This window comes from Natrix helvetica (assembly GCF_964273705.1).
Source record: "Natrix helvetica genome assembly, chromosome: 12".
Lineage (NCBI taxonomy): Eukaryota > Metazoa > Chordata > Lepidosauria > Squamata > Natricidae > Natrix > Natrix helvetica.
In genome coordinates, this window is record NC_138556.1 from 15,532,621 (window position 1) to 15,550,734 (window position 18,114).

The window sequence follows — 18,114 nt, forward strand, 5'->3', positions numbered from 1 at the left end:
CGAAGGTTTGATCACACATCTTTGCAGGTAGCTGAGAGAGAGAAGAGCGGAAGTGACAGAAATGGCTTTCTCCCTGACTTAAAAATAAATAAATAACGCATAACCGATAAACAGGAAGTTGGTTGATTAGAGACAATAATGCATTTATTAGGGATTGAAAATCTCTTATAGCCTTTTTGCTTCAAAAAGAAAATAAAACAATTGAGGGATTTGATGATTAGAAAAGGCTAGAATACGGTACGAAGGAAATTATTTCGTCATTTACCTCAGAGAAGTAAAATCTAAATGTACTTTTTTTTTAAAAAATTCATAAACATTTTGAATACAGTGCATTGTCCGGGTATATCATTTACAAGAGAAAAATAAAGAAAATATATGTATATCACAGAAGTGAGTACACCCCCTCACATTTTGTAAATATTGAAGGATGTCTTTTCATGGGACAACACTGAAAAAATGACACTTGGCTACAACGTAAAGTAGTGAGTATGCAGCTTGTGTAACAGTGTAAATGTGCTGTCCCTTCATTATTGTCTAAACTGCTGGCAACAAATACAGATTTACAAACTGTAAGGAGTGTACTCACTTCCGTGATATACTGGTACATATACTGGTAACAATAGAAATAATGTAACAGGGTGGTTTTAGCTAAATTTATCTTTATCTTGGCTTATTTATACTTCTGTTGATTATATTGTCATATAATTAGGAATCATCTTTATCTTGAATTCATGCATAGCAGTAATCTTTCTTCGTCTAATTTCTACCTCTTGTCTCTAACCACTCATAAAATCTATTCCACATCAAATAATATTTTGTGTCTTCTTTATGTTTTATTTTTAACATCCATCTCGGCACAATCTCACATTTTCCGAATTGCATCCTCATCTGATGGGGTGTTCTCGTTTTTCTAATATTTTGCAAATACAACCCTTGCTGCTATCAATACGTGCAAAACTATACAATACAATACTATAGCAGAGTTGGAAGGGACCTTGGAGGTCTTCTAGTCCAACCCCCTGCCTAGGCAGGAAACCCTATTACCGTTTCAGACAAATGGCTATCCAAGATCTTCTTAAAGACTTCCAGTGTTGGGGCATTCACAACTTCTGGAGGCAACTTCTGTTCCACTGATTAATTGCTCTAACTGTCAGGAAGTTTCTCCTCAGATTCTTCTCAGATATGTCTAGTTTTGTCATAATCCTTCGGCATTGTACCCAACAGAAATATTTCTGGTTTCAGGTCTATACATTGTTTAATCATCTTTTCCAACTCTGTGTGTATTTTCTCGCTTTCAAACAAGTCCACCACATATGATAGTAAGTGCCTGGGGTCTGATTACATTTCTAGCATTTGGGAGATTGCACTTATAATTGCTGTGAATGTTGGAAGCAGCCTCTCTATAGCTTTTCCTTTATTTCTCTTTCCTTTTTCCCCCCTCTGTTTCTTTCTTTGCACATTTTTCCCCCACTCACTTTATCGCTTTGTTCTGTTCACACACAAAACGTGGACCGCAGCTATCTGCTGATGCCCAAGAAAGACTAAAAAATAATATTGTAGGGGAAAGGAACTATTTTTTTTATTTTATTGGTCAGATGTATATAGTTGTCCGTCTCACGAATGGGTCTCTAGGTGGGGTACAGTGGAACAACTGAAAATAAAACTTTCTTTAAAAAATAAACAGAACACAAATTTAACTACACAATTGACCAGGTACAAATAAATAGTGAGTGAAACAAGTCTTAGGAAAACATTGGTTTTATTTTGTAGGTATTCAGGTTCATTTGTTGTTCTAGCGACCCTTTCAAAATCCTTGCAGGTAACGTTTTTGTTGTTGTTAGCTGCGAAGTTGTGTCTGGCCCATCGTGACCCCATGGGCAACATTCCTCCAGGCCTTCCTGTCCTCTACCATCCCCCGGAGTCCATTTAAGCTCACGCCAATTGCTTCGGTGACTCCATCCACCCACCTCCTTCTCTGCCGTCCCCTTCTTCTTCTTCTTTTGCCCTCCACCGTTCCCAGCGTTAGGCTCTTCTCCAGTAAGTCTTTCCTTCTCATTAGGTGGCCAAAGTATTTGAGTTTCTTCTTCAGGATCTGGACTTCTAAAGAGCAGTCAGGGTTGATCTCCTCTAGGACTGACTGGTTTGATTGCCTTGCAGCCCAAGAGTCTTCTCCAGCACCAGAGTTCAAAGGCCTCCATTCTTTGGCCTTTCTTGTGGTCCAACCTTCACATTGCATATATTGCAACTGGAAAGTTTTTATTTTATTTTAAGCCATTTTCAGAAGGTTTGTCTGGACAAGTAAGGTACCAAACCTAACTGAAAACAAACCAGACTTTATTGGGGGGGAAACGACTTCAGCATTATTCTATAGATAATTTAATCTTGTAATCCAAAACAGTATTTCTTACCTTTTCTCACCCACAGCGATTCCTTGAAGTGTTAGGAAAGCAACAAGCTAATCAGTGGGCTATTTAAAATGCAGAAGGAAGAATTTAAGGCTGATTTAATCTTCTTAGAGGGATTTAGCAGCCCTGCATCCTATAGAAGGACCTTATAATGCTGCTTGAAGTTCCAGAGACTTGCAATTGGTTGAAACAGTTAACTAAAATTCTAGGAAATGGATCATTCAGTGAGACTGGAATATGTTCCTTTCTTTGGCCTCAAATTTTGCACCGTGCCCTGCCCAACATCCCTCAGCAATGGCCATGTGGGAAGTTTCTAATTGACTATGGAGATTCTCCATCATCCAGATTCCTGGTTGTCCCAAAGATGCTTTTCTCAAGAGGCAACTGGACTTTCTTGTTTTTCTTTGAAGGCGTTTTGCTTCTCATCCAAGAAGCTTCTTCAGTTTTGACTTCAGCTACATGCAAGGAATATGAATCCTTCCATTCCCCACCATCCAGTCAGAGATGAAGAAGCTTCTTGGATGAGAAGCGAAACGTCTTCAAAAATAACCTCCAGAAAGTCCAGTTGTATCTTTGAAAAAAAAGCACCTTTGGGACTCCATTCCTAATCTAGCCAACATGGGTGAATGTGATTTGTAACTCAGAAAGAGGCTGTTCCCATGCAAATCTCTGGAGATCTATATGATTTATGCACCTTTCCCCGAAATAAAAGATTTAAAGAAAACTTCTGACAACGCAAGAGAGAAATTGGGACCGCTTGAATTAAGGTGTGTGTTTCACCTGGAGTGAAAACATCATCAGTTCAATGCAGAAAGGTTTGTAACTTAGGTGTGAAGAGGGTCATCTTTTCTTTTGGATCTTTGGCCTGCCACACTTTCTGTTATTCTACTACGCATTTTCTATTGTGGGGAAAATGGAGGAGGGGATTGTACGGAGTTAGATGATACGTAGCCATAACAAAATTCTTTCTAGAAAGCCAAGGTCATCCTTTGTCTTTGCACCTCTGCACCTGACTCGAACTGGATGGGTGGAACTGCCAGCATGGCAGTGGGAGATTGGACCATGTGATGGGCTTGTGGGTGTGGGGGGGCAAGATCTTTCAACTTTCAACTAAGTGGGGAAAACCGGGAAGCTTTCAGATTTGGGTTTTCCCAGATGTGCTCTCTTAATAAATTGGAACTTTGAGTAATACTTTGCCTTGGACTCTGTTTTACTTTTGGATGCTATTTAGAACCCTGACAAAGAGGAGGCTAAGAGTGGAAACCTTCCCTATGTTGTTTTTTCGTCTTTGAATTTCAAAAAAAAGAGATGAATTTCAAAATAACAGAAAAGGAAACATTAGGGGGGAGGAGATCAAAAAGGGGCGGAAATTTAAAAGTGACAAGAAAAAAGGGATTGGCTTTGGAGTTTCTTCAGCAGAGATACAAATATAAAGTAACTTCTTACTCTTAAGTTAAAACAATGACACATTGTATAAAAGTATACAAATCAAACAATCAAATAGCCTTGGAGATATATATCATAAACACCACTTACTCTTAAGTTTAAACGTGAGCATAAAAAATATACAATACACATGTACCGTATATAAGTATTCATGACTAGCAAGAATAACAATTCACAATATTTCTATAATCATAACAAACAATCGAACCCTAAAATTAATCCTTCATTTTCATTTTCCTCAAGCAAGAAGCCCATAAATGGTCTCCGAGTACAGTAAAACTCATCAAATTCAGTACTCAACTCATTTTGATGTGAACATTTTGTTCCGGTACTCAACGCATAAGCTAGAACTTGTCAGGGTCAGCTGCCTTGCGACTTGTGATATTATCCCTTATGGGAAAACATTGTTTGGTACGCATCACACACCACCCGGAACCAATTAAGGAGAAGTACCGAGATACCACTGTAGAAAACTGATTATACTTTTCTCTTTTATCAAAATAATCACGTTTGCCGTCTCTATCAATTCCATTAATTTCAAATTCCACGCTTGAGTGGTGGGAAATGTTTTATCTTTCTATCACTGTGCATATAAATGGCTTCCCCCATTGTCATATACAAAGGATTAATTTTTTTTATTTTATTTTTGAATGATGAAAGTTGTAACAGATACACATTTAGCCAGTTTTGGCTGACTTAGAAAAAGCTAAGTAGGAAGTTAGCTTATCGGTGTAGCAATCACTATCTAGTGGAATATTGTCATTTCATCTCTGGCACCGTCTATCATTATACACATGCCACGCGCACACGAAAGATCTAACAAAACTCCTGTCTTAGTCTGTATATTTACAACAGTGCAATTCTATAAGCTGCCCTTCAAATGCCATAGGTTAAAATAAGCTCTTCCTTAATCCTTCATTATAGAAAAAGTCCTTCATTATAAATGTATTTCTCAATTTAATTTATACAATTATAAATTAAAATTTAGGTATGTCTTGATACAATATGGAAGAATCTACAGCAGTGTTTCACAACTTTGAGAAGTGTGGATTTCAACTCCCAGAATTCCCCAAGCCAGTCAGAATTCTGGGAGTTGAAGTCCATGCACCTTAAAGTTGCTAAGTTTTAAGAAATGCCTGCCTAGAGGCAGGATAACAAAATATGCAGTATTCCATTTCTTACATTCTGAAGTCCATGTTGCTCCCCCAGACTTAATGTCCATTTTAAAAAGCTTTACAGTGAGCTCAATTAGTTTTCTTGCAGACGTTTCATTACCGAATTAGGTAACATCATCAGTGCTGCAAACTAGGCCTCCTCGTCAGAAGATTTACGCTGATATGGAAGCATCACTGAACAGTCTGCATTTGCTCTTTGGGAAAGAGTGAATTGATAATGCTCTATGCTCTTGTAACTATATTCTAGTTAGGAAGCCAAGTTTGAAACTGCTGGGGATTTCTATCATTTCCAGCGGATGTAGTGAAGGTGTAAAGGGAAATGTGACTTGAAAGAGGTATTTGGTATCAAGCATCAGTTGAGTGGAATTCTGTCTATTATTCAGCATTCCCTGAAATTAGAATAAAGAGAAAGTTAACAATTGCGTTGATGCATACTCGGGTTCAAGCAGTTATATATGGGTACATTCTCATCAGAGGTGGATTCCGACGATTCCGACTGGTTCTGGCGATCTGGTAGCAGAAACTTTGAGTAGTTTGGAGAACGGGCAAATACCACCTCAGACTGGCCCCATCTCCATCTATTGCTGCCTCCCAGCTGATTGCTGGATCTTCTTTTGTTGCCCTGCACAGAATGGAGCTGGAAAGCAGGTTAGTGGGGTGGGGAGGGAATGGGGATTTTACAGTATCCTTCTCCTGGAGTGGGGAGGGAATGGGGATTTTGCAGTATCCTTCCCCTGGAGTGGGAGGGAATGGAGATTTTGCAGTATCCTTCCCCTGGAGTGGGGAGGGAATGGAGATTTTCCAGTATCCTTCCCCTGAGGTGGGGAGGGAATGGGGATTTTGCAGTATCCTTCCCCTGGAATAGGGAGGGAATGGAGATTTGGTAGTATCCTTCCCCTGCCACACTCACAAATCCACGCCCACAAAGCCAAGCCATGCCCACAAAGCCATGCCCACAGAACCGGCAGTAAAAAAATTTGAATCCCACCACTGAGTCTCCTATAGAAAGTCATTTATTATATTAGGGCAGGCTTTAACTTTTAAAAAAATCTATTTCCTTCATTTACATGCTACTTTTCAAACAGGTCTCAAGAGGTCTGGCATTTAAAAACTTAAAAGTCCAAAAATACAAGGGGAAATGTATTGTATTGCAGTTAAAATCATACCTGTACTTTACGGACAAAGGATGGAGCGATCCTTTTCTCAAAATCATCAATAGGAGTGTAGGAATTGAGGATTTTTACTATCTGTGGGGAGAATTAAAAGAAATTATTATCTGCAAAATGCAGTCTGAACAGGAAATAAAACTGCTCTAGAGTAGTGTAGGAGTAGGAGTAGGAGAGTAATAATAGAATAATAATAAACAGAATAGAATAGAATCTTCATGGATTTGACTATCAAAAATATAAAACAACACTAATATATGATACAGCCCCTCCTAAAATAGGATATTTATAGTAAATACAACTGCACTTAAGGTCATTTAGAAGAGTGCCAGAAGGGTGGGGCGTTTGCTTTCTGTTTGACCTGACAAGATGTCCTTCTAGCACTGATGATGTTACCTAGTTGGGCAATGAAACGTTTGCAAGAAAACAACCAAGCTCAGAGAGCACCAGGGACCCCACAATCCTCCTCTTCCTCCACTCCACAAATCCCACCTCCTTCTAGCCCTGATGATGCTACCTAGTAGGGTAACGAAATGTCTGCCGGGAAACAACCAAGCTCAGAGAGCACCAAGGACCTCTTCGTTTCAACCCCAAGCAACAAATATTCTCCTTTTACTAATCCAATACCTGCAGAGCCGAGAGGGTCTTGCAGTGCTCCGAGATCTCTTTGGCATCTTCCTCTGTGATCTTTTTGACCTGAAGCAGCCAGGCGGCTTGCGAAAGGGGCTCCAACGTCTCCTTGGAAGAGCTGCTGTGCAAGTTCTTCTCCTTCAGCCATTCTTCCAGGTAGCTGATGTTGCACCTGAGACGATGAAAGCAGAAAACGGCCCTTTTCTTTAAAACACCCTTTTAAATTTAAAACAGGGCCCTCCCTCCCACCCACCCCCCAATCTTTTGGGCACCGGGGATCGGTTCCATGGAGAGGTGGTATTATTATTATTATTATTATTATTATTATTATTATTATTATTATTATTATTATTATTATTATTATTATTATTATTATCATACAATTGTATCACAGCGGCCAGTTGATTCGCCAGATTTGGCATTGATTACTAGTGGGGCCCCACCCAGGGGCCTAGGACGTCGTAACGTATTTTCGTAATACACGTGTGGATCCAAGCAGTGCAGCTTTTTGCATTTGACTGATGGTGATTTTGTCAAGTTTTAACTGTTTTAAATGTAATTCCAGTGCTTTTGGAATAGCACCCAGTGTGCCGATTACCACTGGAATTACCACTGCTGGTTTGTGCCATAATCGTTGGATTTCAATTTTTAAGTCCTGATATTTCGCGATTTTTTCATGTTCCTTCTCCTCAACTCTGCTATCACCTGGTATTGCGATGTCTATGATTGTAACCTTATTTTTCTCAACCAGTGTGATGTCTGGTGTGTTATGCGCCAGTATTTTGTCTGCTTGTATACGAAAATCCCACAGGATCTTGACCATCTGATTTTCGGTGACTTTTTCAGGCTTATGTTCCCACCAGTTTGTTGTTGTTTTAATATTATAATTTTTGCACAAATTCCAGTGGATCATTTGTGCTACTGAATTGTGCCACAATTTATAATCAGTCTGCGTGATTTTTTTACAGCAGCTGAGTATGTGGTCAACAGTTTCATCAACTTCTTTGCAGAGTCTGCATTTGGCATCATCAGAGGATTTTTCGATTTTGGCCTTAATGGCATTTGTTCGGATAGCTTGTTCTTGCGCAGCCAGGATTAGTGACTCTGTTTCTTTCTTTAATGTACCTGTTGTTAACCATAACCAAGTTTTTTCACTGTCCCCTTTATCTTTTATTTTTTCCAGAAATTGACCATGCAATGCTTTGTTCTGCCAACTCTCCATTTTTTATTTTATCACATCTTTTCTGTATTCTTGTTTCGTCTGTTGGGCCTTCAGTAGATTTTTGTTCTTTACTTCGATTAATAGATGTTCTTGACTTTCTTTTAAATATTATTATGATTATGATTGTGATTGTGATTGTTATTATTATTATCATCATCATCATCATCATCATCATCATCATCATCATTTCAAAACGCAGGTTTACCTTATTTGCATCCCCTTTCTGCAAGAGCACATATCTTTCCGGAGAAAGAGACTGTTCAGAGTAACTGCTCCGATCAGAAAGAAGAGCTGCCTCACGGCCTGCTTCAAAAGCTCCGGGTCTAAGCCATTCTGACACATGGTTGTGTAAAAATAGCTGAGCTGTTGCAAGATGGAGGTCATCGTGTATGCATCTGTGTCATCAATGCTAGAAGAACGCTTGCGAAATCCGGTTGGTTTTAAGCCTGAAATCCCCTGAAGGCTTTCATACTCCAGCATTCCTGGCACTGTCGAAAGATAAAACAGGAAGCGAGCAAGCAAAAAGAAAAGTAAAATAATCAGGATTTCATTTAGCTAAGGAAAAGAAATGGGGGGTTGAAATCTGCTACCGGTGCTTTAAATATCCTCCTCTTTATTCTGTTTACGCCAGGGAAAAAAAAGAGAAGGATGCTTCCTCGGGAACTGGTTTTTAGCATCCTGTCATTCATGGATGCTAAAAATGGAGATAAAAGCCAGGCAGTTTATTTTTTATTTTTTGTTGTTGAAATGGACAGCGTCTCCATTTGCCCTAGCAGCATATTGCAATCTTTTGATCAGTGAATCAATTATTCAAAGCAGGGTGGCCAAATTCAAATTTGCAGAGGTGACTTTCAGTTTAATGACCAAACTATGCATTTTCTAAGTGCTTCTAGACTGTTCTGGAAGGGGAAACTTGCTTTTGAGAACAAAATAAATCCCTATCCGAATCTGTTGAAATACCACCCCAAGAAAATAAAAATTAAGAGCTGGAAGAGACACCTACAACAATAGAAGAAGAAAGGAAGAGAGGAGGAGAGAAGAGAAAGAGGAAGGAAGGAAGATAGAGGTGTGGAGAGGAAGATGGAAGGATGAGAGAGGGCAGGAAGGGGAAGAGGGGAGAGGTAAGGGAAGAAGGAAGTGAAAGGAGAGAGGAAGGAAGAAAGTAGAGGAGGGAGGGAGGGAGAAAAGAAAGAGAAAAGAAGGTGGCCTCAAAACAGGTGAGGGATGATAAACAAAGCAACCCAAATGGTATATTATAGCCCTCTAAATGGAATGACAAATGTATAAGAATGACGAATGTAAAAAAGAATAATAACTATGTGAATAACCTATAAATGTATATAGAGAACAAAAAATAAAAATAAAAACCCCAAAAGAATCTATTGTTGTTGATTTTGGCTCGGTAGAGCTGTTAAGATCTATGAACCTCTGTAGTCAGTTCATCAGACAGTGTGGTGCAGTGGTTAGAGTGGAGGACTTCCTCAACTACGGAGGTTGACTGGGTGACTTTGGGCCAGTTACTCAGCCCAGTCAATCACAGAAGGTGGTGAACTGAAGTTAGGAAAGAAGGGAGGGAGGGAGGGAAGGAAGGAAGGAAAATGGATGAAGAGGGAAAGAAGGAGGGAGGGAGGGAAGGAAGGAAAATGGATAAAGGAGGAAGGAAAGAGGGAGGGAAGGAAGGAAAATGGATAAAGAGGGGATGGAGGGAAGGTAGGAAGGAAGGAAAATGGATAAAAGGGGAAGGAAGGAAAGAGGGAGGGAAGGAAGGAAAATGGATAAAGAGGGAAGGAGGGATGGAGGGAAGGTAGGAAGGAAGGAAAATGGATAAAAGGGGAAGGAAGGAAGGCGAGAGGGAAGGAAGGAAAATGGATAAAGGGGGAAGGAGGAAGGGAAGGAGGAAGGAAGGAAGGAAGGAGGGAAGGAGGAAGGAAGGAAGGAAGGAAGGAAGAAGGAAGAAGGAAGGAAGGAAGGAAGGAAGGAAGGAAGGAAGGAAGGAAGGAAGGAAGGAAGGAAGAATGTTGATCTAACCCCTTACCTATCATTGGCTGAATACTGGTCTCCATTACACTGATAAACTGATGATATATACGAATGGCCAGATCACTAAGGACCTGCCTGTATTCGGACAGATCAAAGTGGATCAGATTGTTCTTATTTTGTTGCGGTGTGTTGTGCTTCATGAATTCCTGGAAAGTCAATTGCAGCATTTTCAACATATGGCGATTAAGATCACAAACAAATTGTACATTTATCAGAGCTAGAGCAGAGCTTTTTATGTAGCTTAGCCAACAGTATCCTTGTGCATATTTTTTCTCTAGTACATATAATATAATATAAACAAATTACAAAGTCAGTCATTCTATTTAATTTTATTGAAAACTAGCCGATAATCCGGCGTTGCCCGGGTATTTATTTATTTATAGGAGGGAAATGTGAGGACCAAACGTGATTTCTAATGTTGGATCTTCCCCCTTACCAGAGGGAGCCCTCTTGTGAAGCAGTTGCCATGGCAACTCCACTGAGCTGTACAGTAAAAGCCATTTTACGGCAGTATATTAGAAGCCATTTTAAGGCACAACAGGCTGTATCTTAACAGAACACACAGCCCGAGGGGTCTTAGGAGAGTTTTACCCCCCTATTTCCGGAGAGGAAGTCATCTGTGTACCAAGTGTCAGTGAAATTGCTCCAGGCGTTCCAGGGTTATGTTGGAGAATGTGATTTATGACACACCCTGGGGGGAGGGTGGAAACAGGGTCATAGTTGGGCCGTAAATTACATGGGGTCAGAGTTGGCTTCACTTGGGTACGTGCGGACATGTTGCTCCTAATAAATAACTGGATTTCTTTTGAAGCTTGGCTCGACACTCATGGTTTAATTAGGGCATCTGTTGGAACCCTGACAGCTCGGAGGTGACACTTCAGCCTGTAAGAACAAGTTGTCGTACCCCTTTTTCTCAGCTCATAAACTGGCAGGAAATATCACCCATGGCAGAGACAGACATTAATGAAATGCCAGCTTGAAAACCTTGGGTGCATGGCTAGCAAAGTGCCATTGAATACAATCTAATGTGAGAACAACAATCTAATTTAAAGAAGTGGTTCTTTTCAGCAGACCAACAAAATACCAGGACGGTGTATTAAACTGTTCATAAAGACAAGCCTAGGATGGAGATCATCTTACCTCTTCCCCACTATACTGCTTCAAACAGTTAAGAAAATGGCAGGTATTGGAAAGCCAGAAGGATAACATCTCAAAGTCTTCGGCATGTTCCTAAATGATGGCACACTTTGCTTTAATTTTATATTTTTATATGCACAAATTAAAAAACAACAACATGGGTGCAACTCACTTAACAACCAACTTGCTTATCAACAGAAATCCTGGTCCCAATTCTGATTGAAAGTTAAGACTAAAAGGTAAAGGTAAATGTTCCCCTTGCACATATGTGCTAGTCGTTCCCAACTCTAGGGGGCGGTGCTCATCTCTGTTTCAAAGCCAAAGAGCCAGCGCTGTCCGAAGACGTCTCCGTGGTCAGATGGCTGGCATGACTCAACATCAAAGGTGCACGGAACGCTGTTACCTTCCCACCAAAGGTGGTCCCTATTTTTCTACTCGCATTTTTTACGTGCTTTCGAACTGCTAGGTTGGCAGAAGCTGGGACAGGTAACGGGAGCTCACTCGGTTATGCGGCGCTAGGGATTCGAACCGCCGAACTGCCGACCTTTCTGATCGACAAGCTCAGCATCTTAGCCACTAAGCCACCGCGTCCCTTTATAATATGGTTCGGTCAGTAATATTTCACTTAACAACTGTGTTAGTAACTTAACAACTGCAGCGATCCACTTAGCAACTGTGGCAAGGATGGTTGTAAAATGAGGCAAAGCTCACTCAACAAGTGTCTCGCTTAGCAATGGGAATGTTGGGCTCAATTGTAATTGTACCTTAAGGACCGCTTATACAATCTGAGACTCCAGCTGTCACTGTAGCTATGCACACCTTTGTGTTCTTCCTACTAGACCAGGGGTGTCCAAACTTGGGAACTTTAAGACTTGTGGACTTCAACTCCTAGAATTCCCCAGCCAGCCATGCTGGCTGGGGAATTCTGGGAGTTGAAGTCCACAAGTCTTAAAGTTCCCAAGTTTGGACACCCCTGTACTAGACCAAATGTGCTGGAGGTTTCTATTTGGTAAACAGTCCCACAGAATTGCCTCCCCAACCCTTCGAAAACCAAAGCGATTGCTCAGCTCAAGTGATGCTTACCTTAATGACTTGCTTTATGCCATTGATGGCCATGTTCATAAACGACTTCAGCATGCTGTCGTCATTCAAATAATCCGCATACCTTATGCACATGAAGAGGATGTAAGCGGGCAGGCCAGGAATCATGTTAACGACTACTCCGCGGGGTTTCAGATCTGCAGGAATACAAAAAAATAAATAAATTCAGGATTCAATGGGCACTAAAAGAGGTTGAGAGCTTTTTCAGGGAAAGGTTGCCTTCAAGCAGATGGTCTGGAGAGTGTTTCATTTTTATTTTTCATTTGCTATTTGAGGTAGATTTGGAAAAGCTGTGCTCCGCCCCCTATCCAGATATTGTTGAGCTACAAGCCTCCTGACCATTAGATTAAAATTGCCCAAAGGGGTGGATTTGCAAGGTCTCCATGCTTTCTGAACAGTGTTCAGAGAAGGGAGGGAGGGAGAGAGGGAGGAAAGGAGAGAGGGAGGGAGGGAAGGAGCGAGGGATGAAGGGAGGGACGGAGGAAAGGAAGGAGGATAGGGGCAAGGAAGGAAGGACAGAAGGAAGGGAAGGAGGGAGGGAGGAAAGGAGGAAGGAAAGAAGGGAGGAAGAGAGGAAAGGAGCAAGGAAGGAAGGGAAGGAGGGAGGATAGGGGCAAGGAAGGAAGGACAGAAGGAAGGGAAGGAGGGAGGGAGGAAAGGAGGAAGGGAAGAAGGGAAGGAGGGAGGGAGGGAAGGAGGAAGGGAGGGAGGAAAGGAGGAAGGGAAGAAGGGAAGGAGGGAGGGAGGGAAGGAGCAAGGACGTAAGGAAGGAAGGAAAGGAGGAAAGGAGGGAGGGAGGGAAGGAGGGAGGGAGGGAGGAAAGGAGGAAGGGAGGGAGGGAGGGATGGAAGGAGGGAGGGAAGGAGCAAGGACAGAAGGACGGAAGGAAGGATGGGAGGGAGGGAGGAAAGAAGGAGTAAAAGAGCAAGGAAGGAAGGACAGAAGGAAGGAAAGGAGGGAGGAAGGGAGGGAAGGAAGGAAGGAAGGAAGGAAGGAAGGAAGGAAGGAAGGAAGGAGGAAACTCTCAGTAACAATTTGATTGTTTTTCAGATATGACTTACAGTAATGGTAGATCAGAGAAGGATAAGGAATTTCAGGATTCTGGTGTCCTCCAAAGGTCTAAGCTTGAAGAATGAACAGTTTATAGAGAAGTTACAGGGGGGAAAAACACAGATAGGAGACCTCTCCCCACTACACAAATATTAGATGCCTTTAAAAGGAAGACCACAAGAAGGAAGAGGAAAAATGTAAGGACCGACCACAGCCCAAAGTCTTTAATAAACATTCACATCTTGGGTTGGGTTTGGCCTGGGTTTACTTCAACGGAAATGCAAAAATGTAACGGACGTACCAAGGATCAGTTTTTGAGCGATTTTTGCCTCATCCTCCTTTCGGTACTGCAACATCCCCAGGTATTCCCTCAGCACAGAAGATGGAGATTCTTCATTACCTGTTCAGTATCAAAATAGAGTTAAAGGTAACGGTTCCTCTAGCACATATGTGCTAGCCGTTCCTGACTCTAGGGGGCGGTGCTCATCTCTGTTTCAAAGCCGAAGAGCCAGTGCTGTCCGAAGACGTCTCCATGGTCATGTGACCGGCATGACTCAACGCCGAAGGCACACGGAACGCTGTTGCCTTCCCACCAAAGGTGGTTCCTATTTTTCTACTTGCATTTTTTACGTGCTTTCGAACTGCTAGGTTGGCAGAAGCTGGGACAAGTCACGGGAGCTCACTCCGTTATGCGGCGCTAGGGATTCAAACAGCCAAACTGCCAAACTTTTTGATCGACAAGCTCAGCATCTTAGCCACTGAGCCACCGCGTCTCTATAAAATATAGTTACTTCCAGGGGGGAAAAAACTTGACCGGTGTCACAAAATTGAATTTTAAAACACAAAGTGTTAGACGTGAAAAATTCCTACCTGTCTCAATGGATTTTTTAAGAGTTCTGATTTGATCCTGAAGTTTCTTTATCAACCGGTCTTTTTTATCCAGCTCTTCTTCTAGATCCTAAGATGTCGGGGGGGGGGGGTGTCGAGGAAGAAAAATGCACATTAAAATGCCCTTTGTCGGTTCCAGGAATGGCTTTTCTCTCAACTGTATCCTTACCGAACAGACAATATTTGGGTTGGCTACTGACCAATAGCAAGTGTTAGAAAGCCACTTTCTTTCTAACAGGGAGTACCGACGGAGTAGAGGCTGAATTTTCGCAAGCCTTCATCTCAAGTCGATAGGTATTTCATCAATTAAATCCGTGTTTCAGAAGGAAATAATTAATGTAAATAACGTTCTTTATGACACTTATGTAAATGAACAAGTTTACAAGCTTGTTGTCAGGGTTCCAACCAATGCCTAAATAAAATTAGGAGTCCCAAGCTGGTTAGCCAGAAAAATCCAATGGTTTATTAGGAGTGCCATGTTGGCACGAACCAAGTGAAGCCAGCTCTGACTTCACCCAGTTCGTGCCTTGCCTCTGATCCTGTTCCCCCCCCCCCTTCAAGGCCTGTCACCAGTCACATTCCCCAACAAAACAATTTCACAGGTCGTAAAAGTTACTTCCTCCGGCCGTTGCGGGAATACCATCCCAAAAATACACCAGTTGAGAGCTGAAAAGAGATATAACCACAACAATAGAAAAGGAAAGGAAGAGAGGAGGAGAGAGGAAAGGGGAGAAGGAGAGGAAGGAGGGAAGGGAGAGAAAGAGAAGGAGAGAGGGTAGGGAAGGGAAGAGGAAGAGAGGAGTAGGGGAGAGGCAAGGGAAGAAGGAAAGGGAAAGGAGAGGAGGAAGGAAGGAAGTAGAGAAGGGAGGGAGGGTGAAAAGAAAAGAAAAAACAGAGTGAGGATAATGCAAATTAAGTGTATGGGATGGTAAGCAAAGCAACCTAGAATGTATATTTTAACCTTTTATATGGAAAAACAATTATGTCAAAGTGATAAAGATAAATAATAATAACGATGTGAATGTATACCTGCAACTATATATAAAAATAAAAAATAATAAAAAATCCTTCAGGTCACGGTCGTCCCAAAAATGCTTTTTTCCCCAAAAGGCAACCGGACTTTCTCATCCGAGAAGCTGCTTCAGTTTACTTCAAAGGGCGGAAAAACCCCAAGAAAGTCCAAAAGACTTTTGGAAAAAAAACACATTTGGGACCATGGTGGGACTTGTCTATTTTTTTTAGCAGTTCATAATAAATGTGTCCGAGCTTCTGTGTCTTCCTTACCGAGTTTTCCATGGTGAGATACGCCACGTCTTGCCATATTTTGCTTCCAGTCCCATTTGCTCTTTCAGGCTGTTTCCCCAGATGGTCCCTCTGAAAATCTGGAAACGTGGGTACCATCTTTCCTTTCGTGGACATTTCCTTTCGAAGTGGCAGGGCTCTAAAAAGCATAAAATACATTTGAACCTCTCTCTCTTTTTTTCTCCCGTGCACAAAATAACTTTTTGCTGTTGTTAGTTGTGAAGTCATGTCTGATGCATCGCAACCATATGGACAACATTCTTCCAGGCTGTCTAAAGAAGTCTCCATGGTCCTGTGGCCGGCATGACTAAAAGCCCAAGGCGCACAGAACGCTGTTACCTTCCCACCAAAGGTGGTTCCTATTTTTCTACTTGCATTTTTACATGCTTTCGAACTGCTAAATTGGCAGAAGCTGGGACAAGTCACGGGAGCTCACTCTGTTACGCAGCGCTAGGGATTCGAACCGCCGACCTTTCTAATCGACAAGCTCAGCGTCTTAGCCACCGTGTCTTTCTAAGAAGCTATTAAATGAAACCGTCAGTTGCAAAACGTAGAAACCCTTTCTGAAATAAGTGGCAATTTCTTATAAGTTTCCAACGTAATTAATCAGTTTAGTTCTTCCTTTCGCAGCCAATCCTATTTCAGAGTGCCAAGTTAGACAAACTCAATTCCATGTAACCTAGCTAAAATTCAGAATGTTTCTGAAGCCAGTATGTATAATTAATACCATAACCTGCGGCTAGTTCAATCATTTTACAGAACTGCTGCTTCTAAAAGTTCTATAAATCTAGATGATCTTTATTTTATTTTTCAGATTGAAGTCTGCTTACTGTTTTTGTGAGCGTTCCTCCTCTGGGTTTTGAGGTGTCCAACCTTTTGTGTCTTCTGTTGTCTCTTCAACCATAAAGAGAAGTGTTTTAATCCGTGCGCACAGATTAGAATGGAATACCTTCAATACGATGATAGTAATCCTATTTTTTACATGCTAGAATATTGAAAGGGAGACTGAATGGGATCTTGGAAGAATAATGAAAGCAATACAGGACAACAAAGGAGACCAAGAAGAGGAAAAGTAACCTAGAGATTTGCAAAGTTCATCCAACAGGCCTTCCAGAGACATAATACGAATGATGCAGCAAGATTCGCCGTATATAATATGACCTCACATTAAACAGAGAAAACAATTTCACAGAACATGAATAATTAAGTCTTTCTAAAGTGCAGTCTATCCTCCACCGATGGCTGTTACTAGGCAGCAGTTTATGGATGGAGGAGTTTAAAAGCCTAATAAAATATGAAGATTATATAGAATAAAACGTCTTCCAATAATAGCTCTCTTTTTTTAACGATAGGTGAAATGAGAAACCTCTCTCCCTGCCTCCCTCTCTCTCTCTTTCCTTCCCTCCCTCTCTTTGCTTCTCTTTTTCTTTTCTTCTCCCTCCCTCCCTCTCTTTCTTTCTCTCTCTTTCCTTCTCTCGCTCTCTTTCATTCCCTCCTTCTCTTTCCTTCTCTCTTTCCTTCTTTCCTTCTCTCTTTTCTTCTCTTTCCCCCTCCTTCTTTCCTTCTCTCTTTCCTTCCCTCCCTCTCTTTCCTTCTCTTTCTCTTTCCTTCTCTTTCTCTCTTTCCTTCTTTCTTTCCTCTGTCTCTCTTTCTCTCTCCCCCCTCCCTCTCTTTCCTTCCCTCTCTGCCTCTCAGATTATAAACTCAAATCAACCCATTGCAGGATGAAGCCCTCTTTGTTGAATGTTATGGAATCTGAACCAATGAAGATTGCTAGATATTTTTCGATTTCACCTCTTGGGCTAAGAGAGTAACCAACGCAAACTCATCTGGATAGTTTCCATGCCTAAGTAGGACTTGAACTTGGGACTCGCTCTTTTAGGTCAGGACCTTGACCACCAACCATTCTGGTTCTTGGGTGGAGAGGGAAGGATTGGCATGACATGCATCCTGCCATCCTGGCTTCTATGAAGTCAACATGCCAGAAACTAAAGCCGTGTCTGATCTTATGTAACAAAATGAAATTCAATGGTTAAAAAAAGTAAGGTCCTACATTTAGGCAAGAAAAACGAAATGCACAGATGCAAGGTGGCACCTTGCTCAGTAGTAGTAACTGTGAAAGGGATCTTGGAGTCCTAGTGGATAACCATTTAAGTAAGAGCCAGCCGTGTGCAGCAGCTGCCAAAAAAGCCAACACAGTTCTAGGCTGCATCAACAGAGGGATAGAATCAAGATCACGTGAAGTGTTAATACCATTTTACAATGCCTTGGTAAAGCCACACTTGGAATACTGCATCCAGTTTTGGTCACCACAATGTAAAAAAGATGTTGAGACTCTAGAAAGAGTGCAGAGAAGAGCAACCAAGATGATTAGGGGACTGGAGACTAAAACATATAAAGAACGGTTGCAGGAACTGGCTATGTCTAGTTTAATAGAAAGAAGGACTAGGGGAGACATGATAGCAGAGTTCCAATATCTCAGAGGTTGCCACAAAGTAGAGGGAGTCAAACTATTCTCCAAGGCACCCGAGAGTAGAACAAGAAGCAATGGG

At 41.6% G+C, this 18,114-nt stretch overlaps 1 protein-coding gene across 3 annotated transcripts in view; it reads right to left on the minus strand.

The window, feature by feature from the left end:
• Positions 1 to 3,720: 3,720 nt before the first annotated feature.
• Positions 3,721 to 18,114, minus strand: part of MYO5C (myosin VC) — a 46,515-nt gene continuing 32,121 nt past the window's right edge. For 2 of the 3 annotated variants that reach the window (XM_081964470.1, XM_081964468.1), the window contains exons 31-41: positions 16,393 to 16,456; positions 15,545 to 15,701; positions 14,243 to 14,330; positions 13,674 to 13,772; positions 12,305 to 12,459; positions 11,225 to 11,314; positions 10,080 to 10,230; positions 8,250 to 8,532; positions 6,820 to 6,994; positions 6,193 to 6,273; positions 3,721 to 5,415 (exon numbers count right to left, since the gene is read on the minus strand). In XM_081964470.1, the coding sequence (XP_081820596.1) occupies positions 5,263 to 5,415; positions 6,193 to 6,273; positions 6,820 to 6,994; positions 8,250 to 8,532; positions 10,080 to 10,230; positions 11,225 to 11,314; positions 12,305 to 12,459; positions 13,674 to 13,772; positions 14,243 to 14,330; positions 15,545 to 15,701; positions 16,393 to 16,456 (1,496 nt within the window). In that variant the 3' untranslated portion in view covers positions 3,721 to 5,262. The remainder of the gene's footprint in view (positions 5,416 to 6,192; positions 6,274 to 6,819; positions 6,995 to 8,249; positions 8,533 to 10,079; positions 10,231 to 11,224; positions 11,315 to 12,304; positions 12,460 to 13,673; positions 13,773 to 14,242; positions 14,331 to 15,544; positions 15,702 to 16,392; positions 16,457 to 18,114) is intronic. The other variant, XM_081964469.1, reaches the window with a different exon arrangement.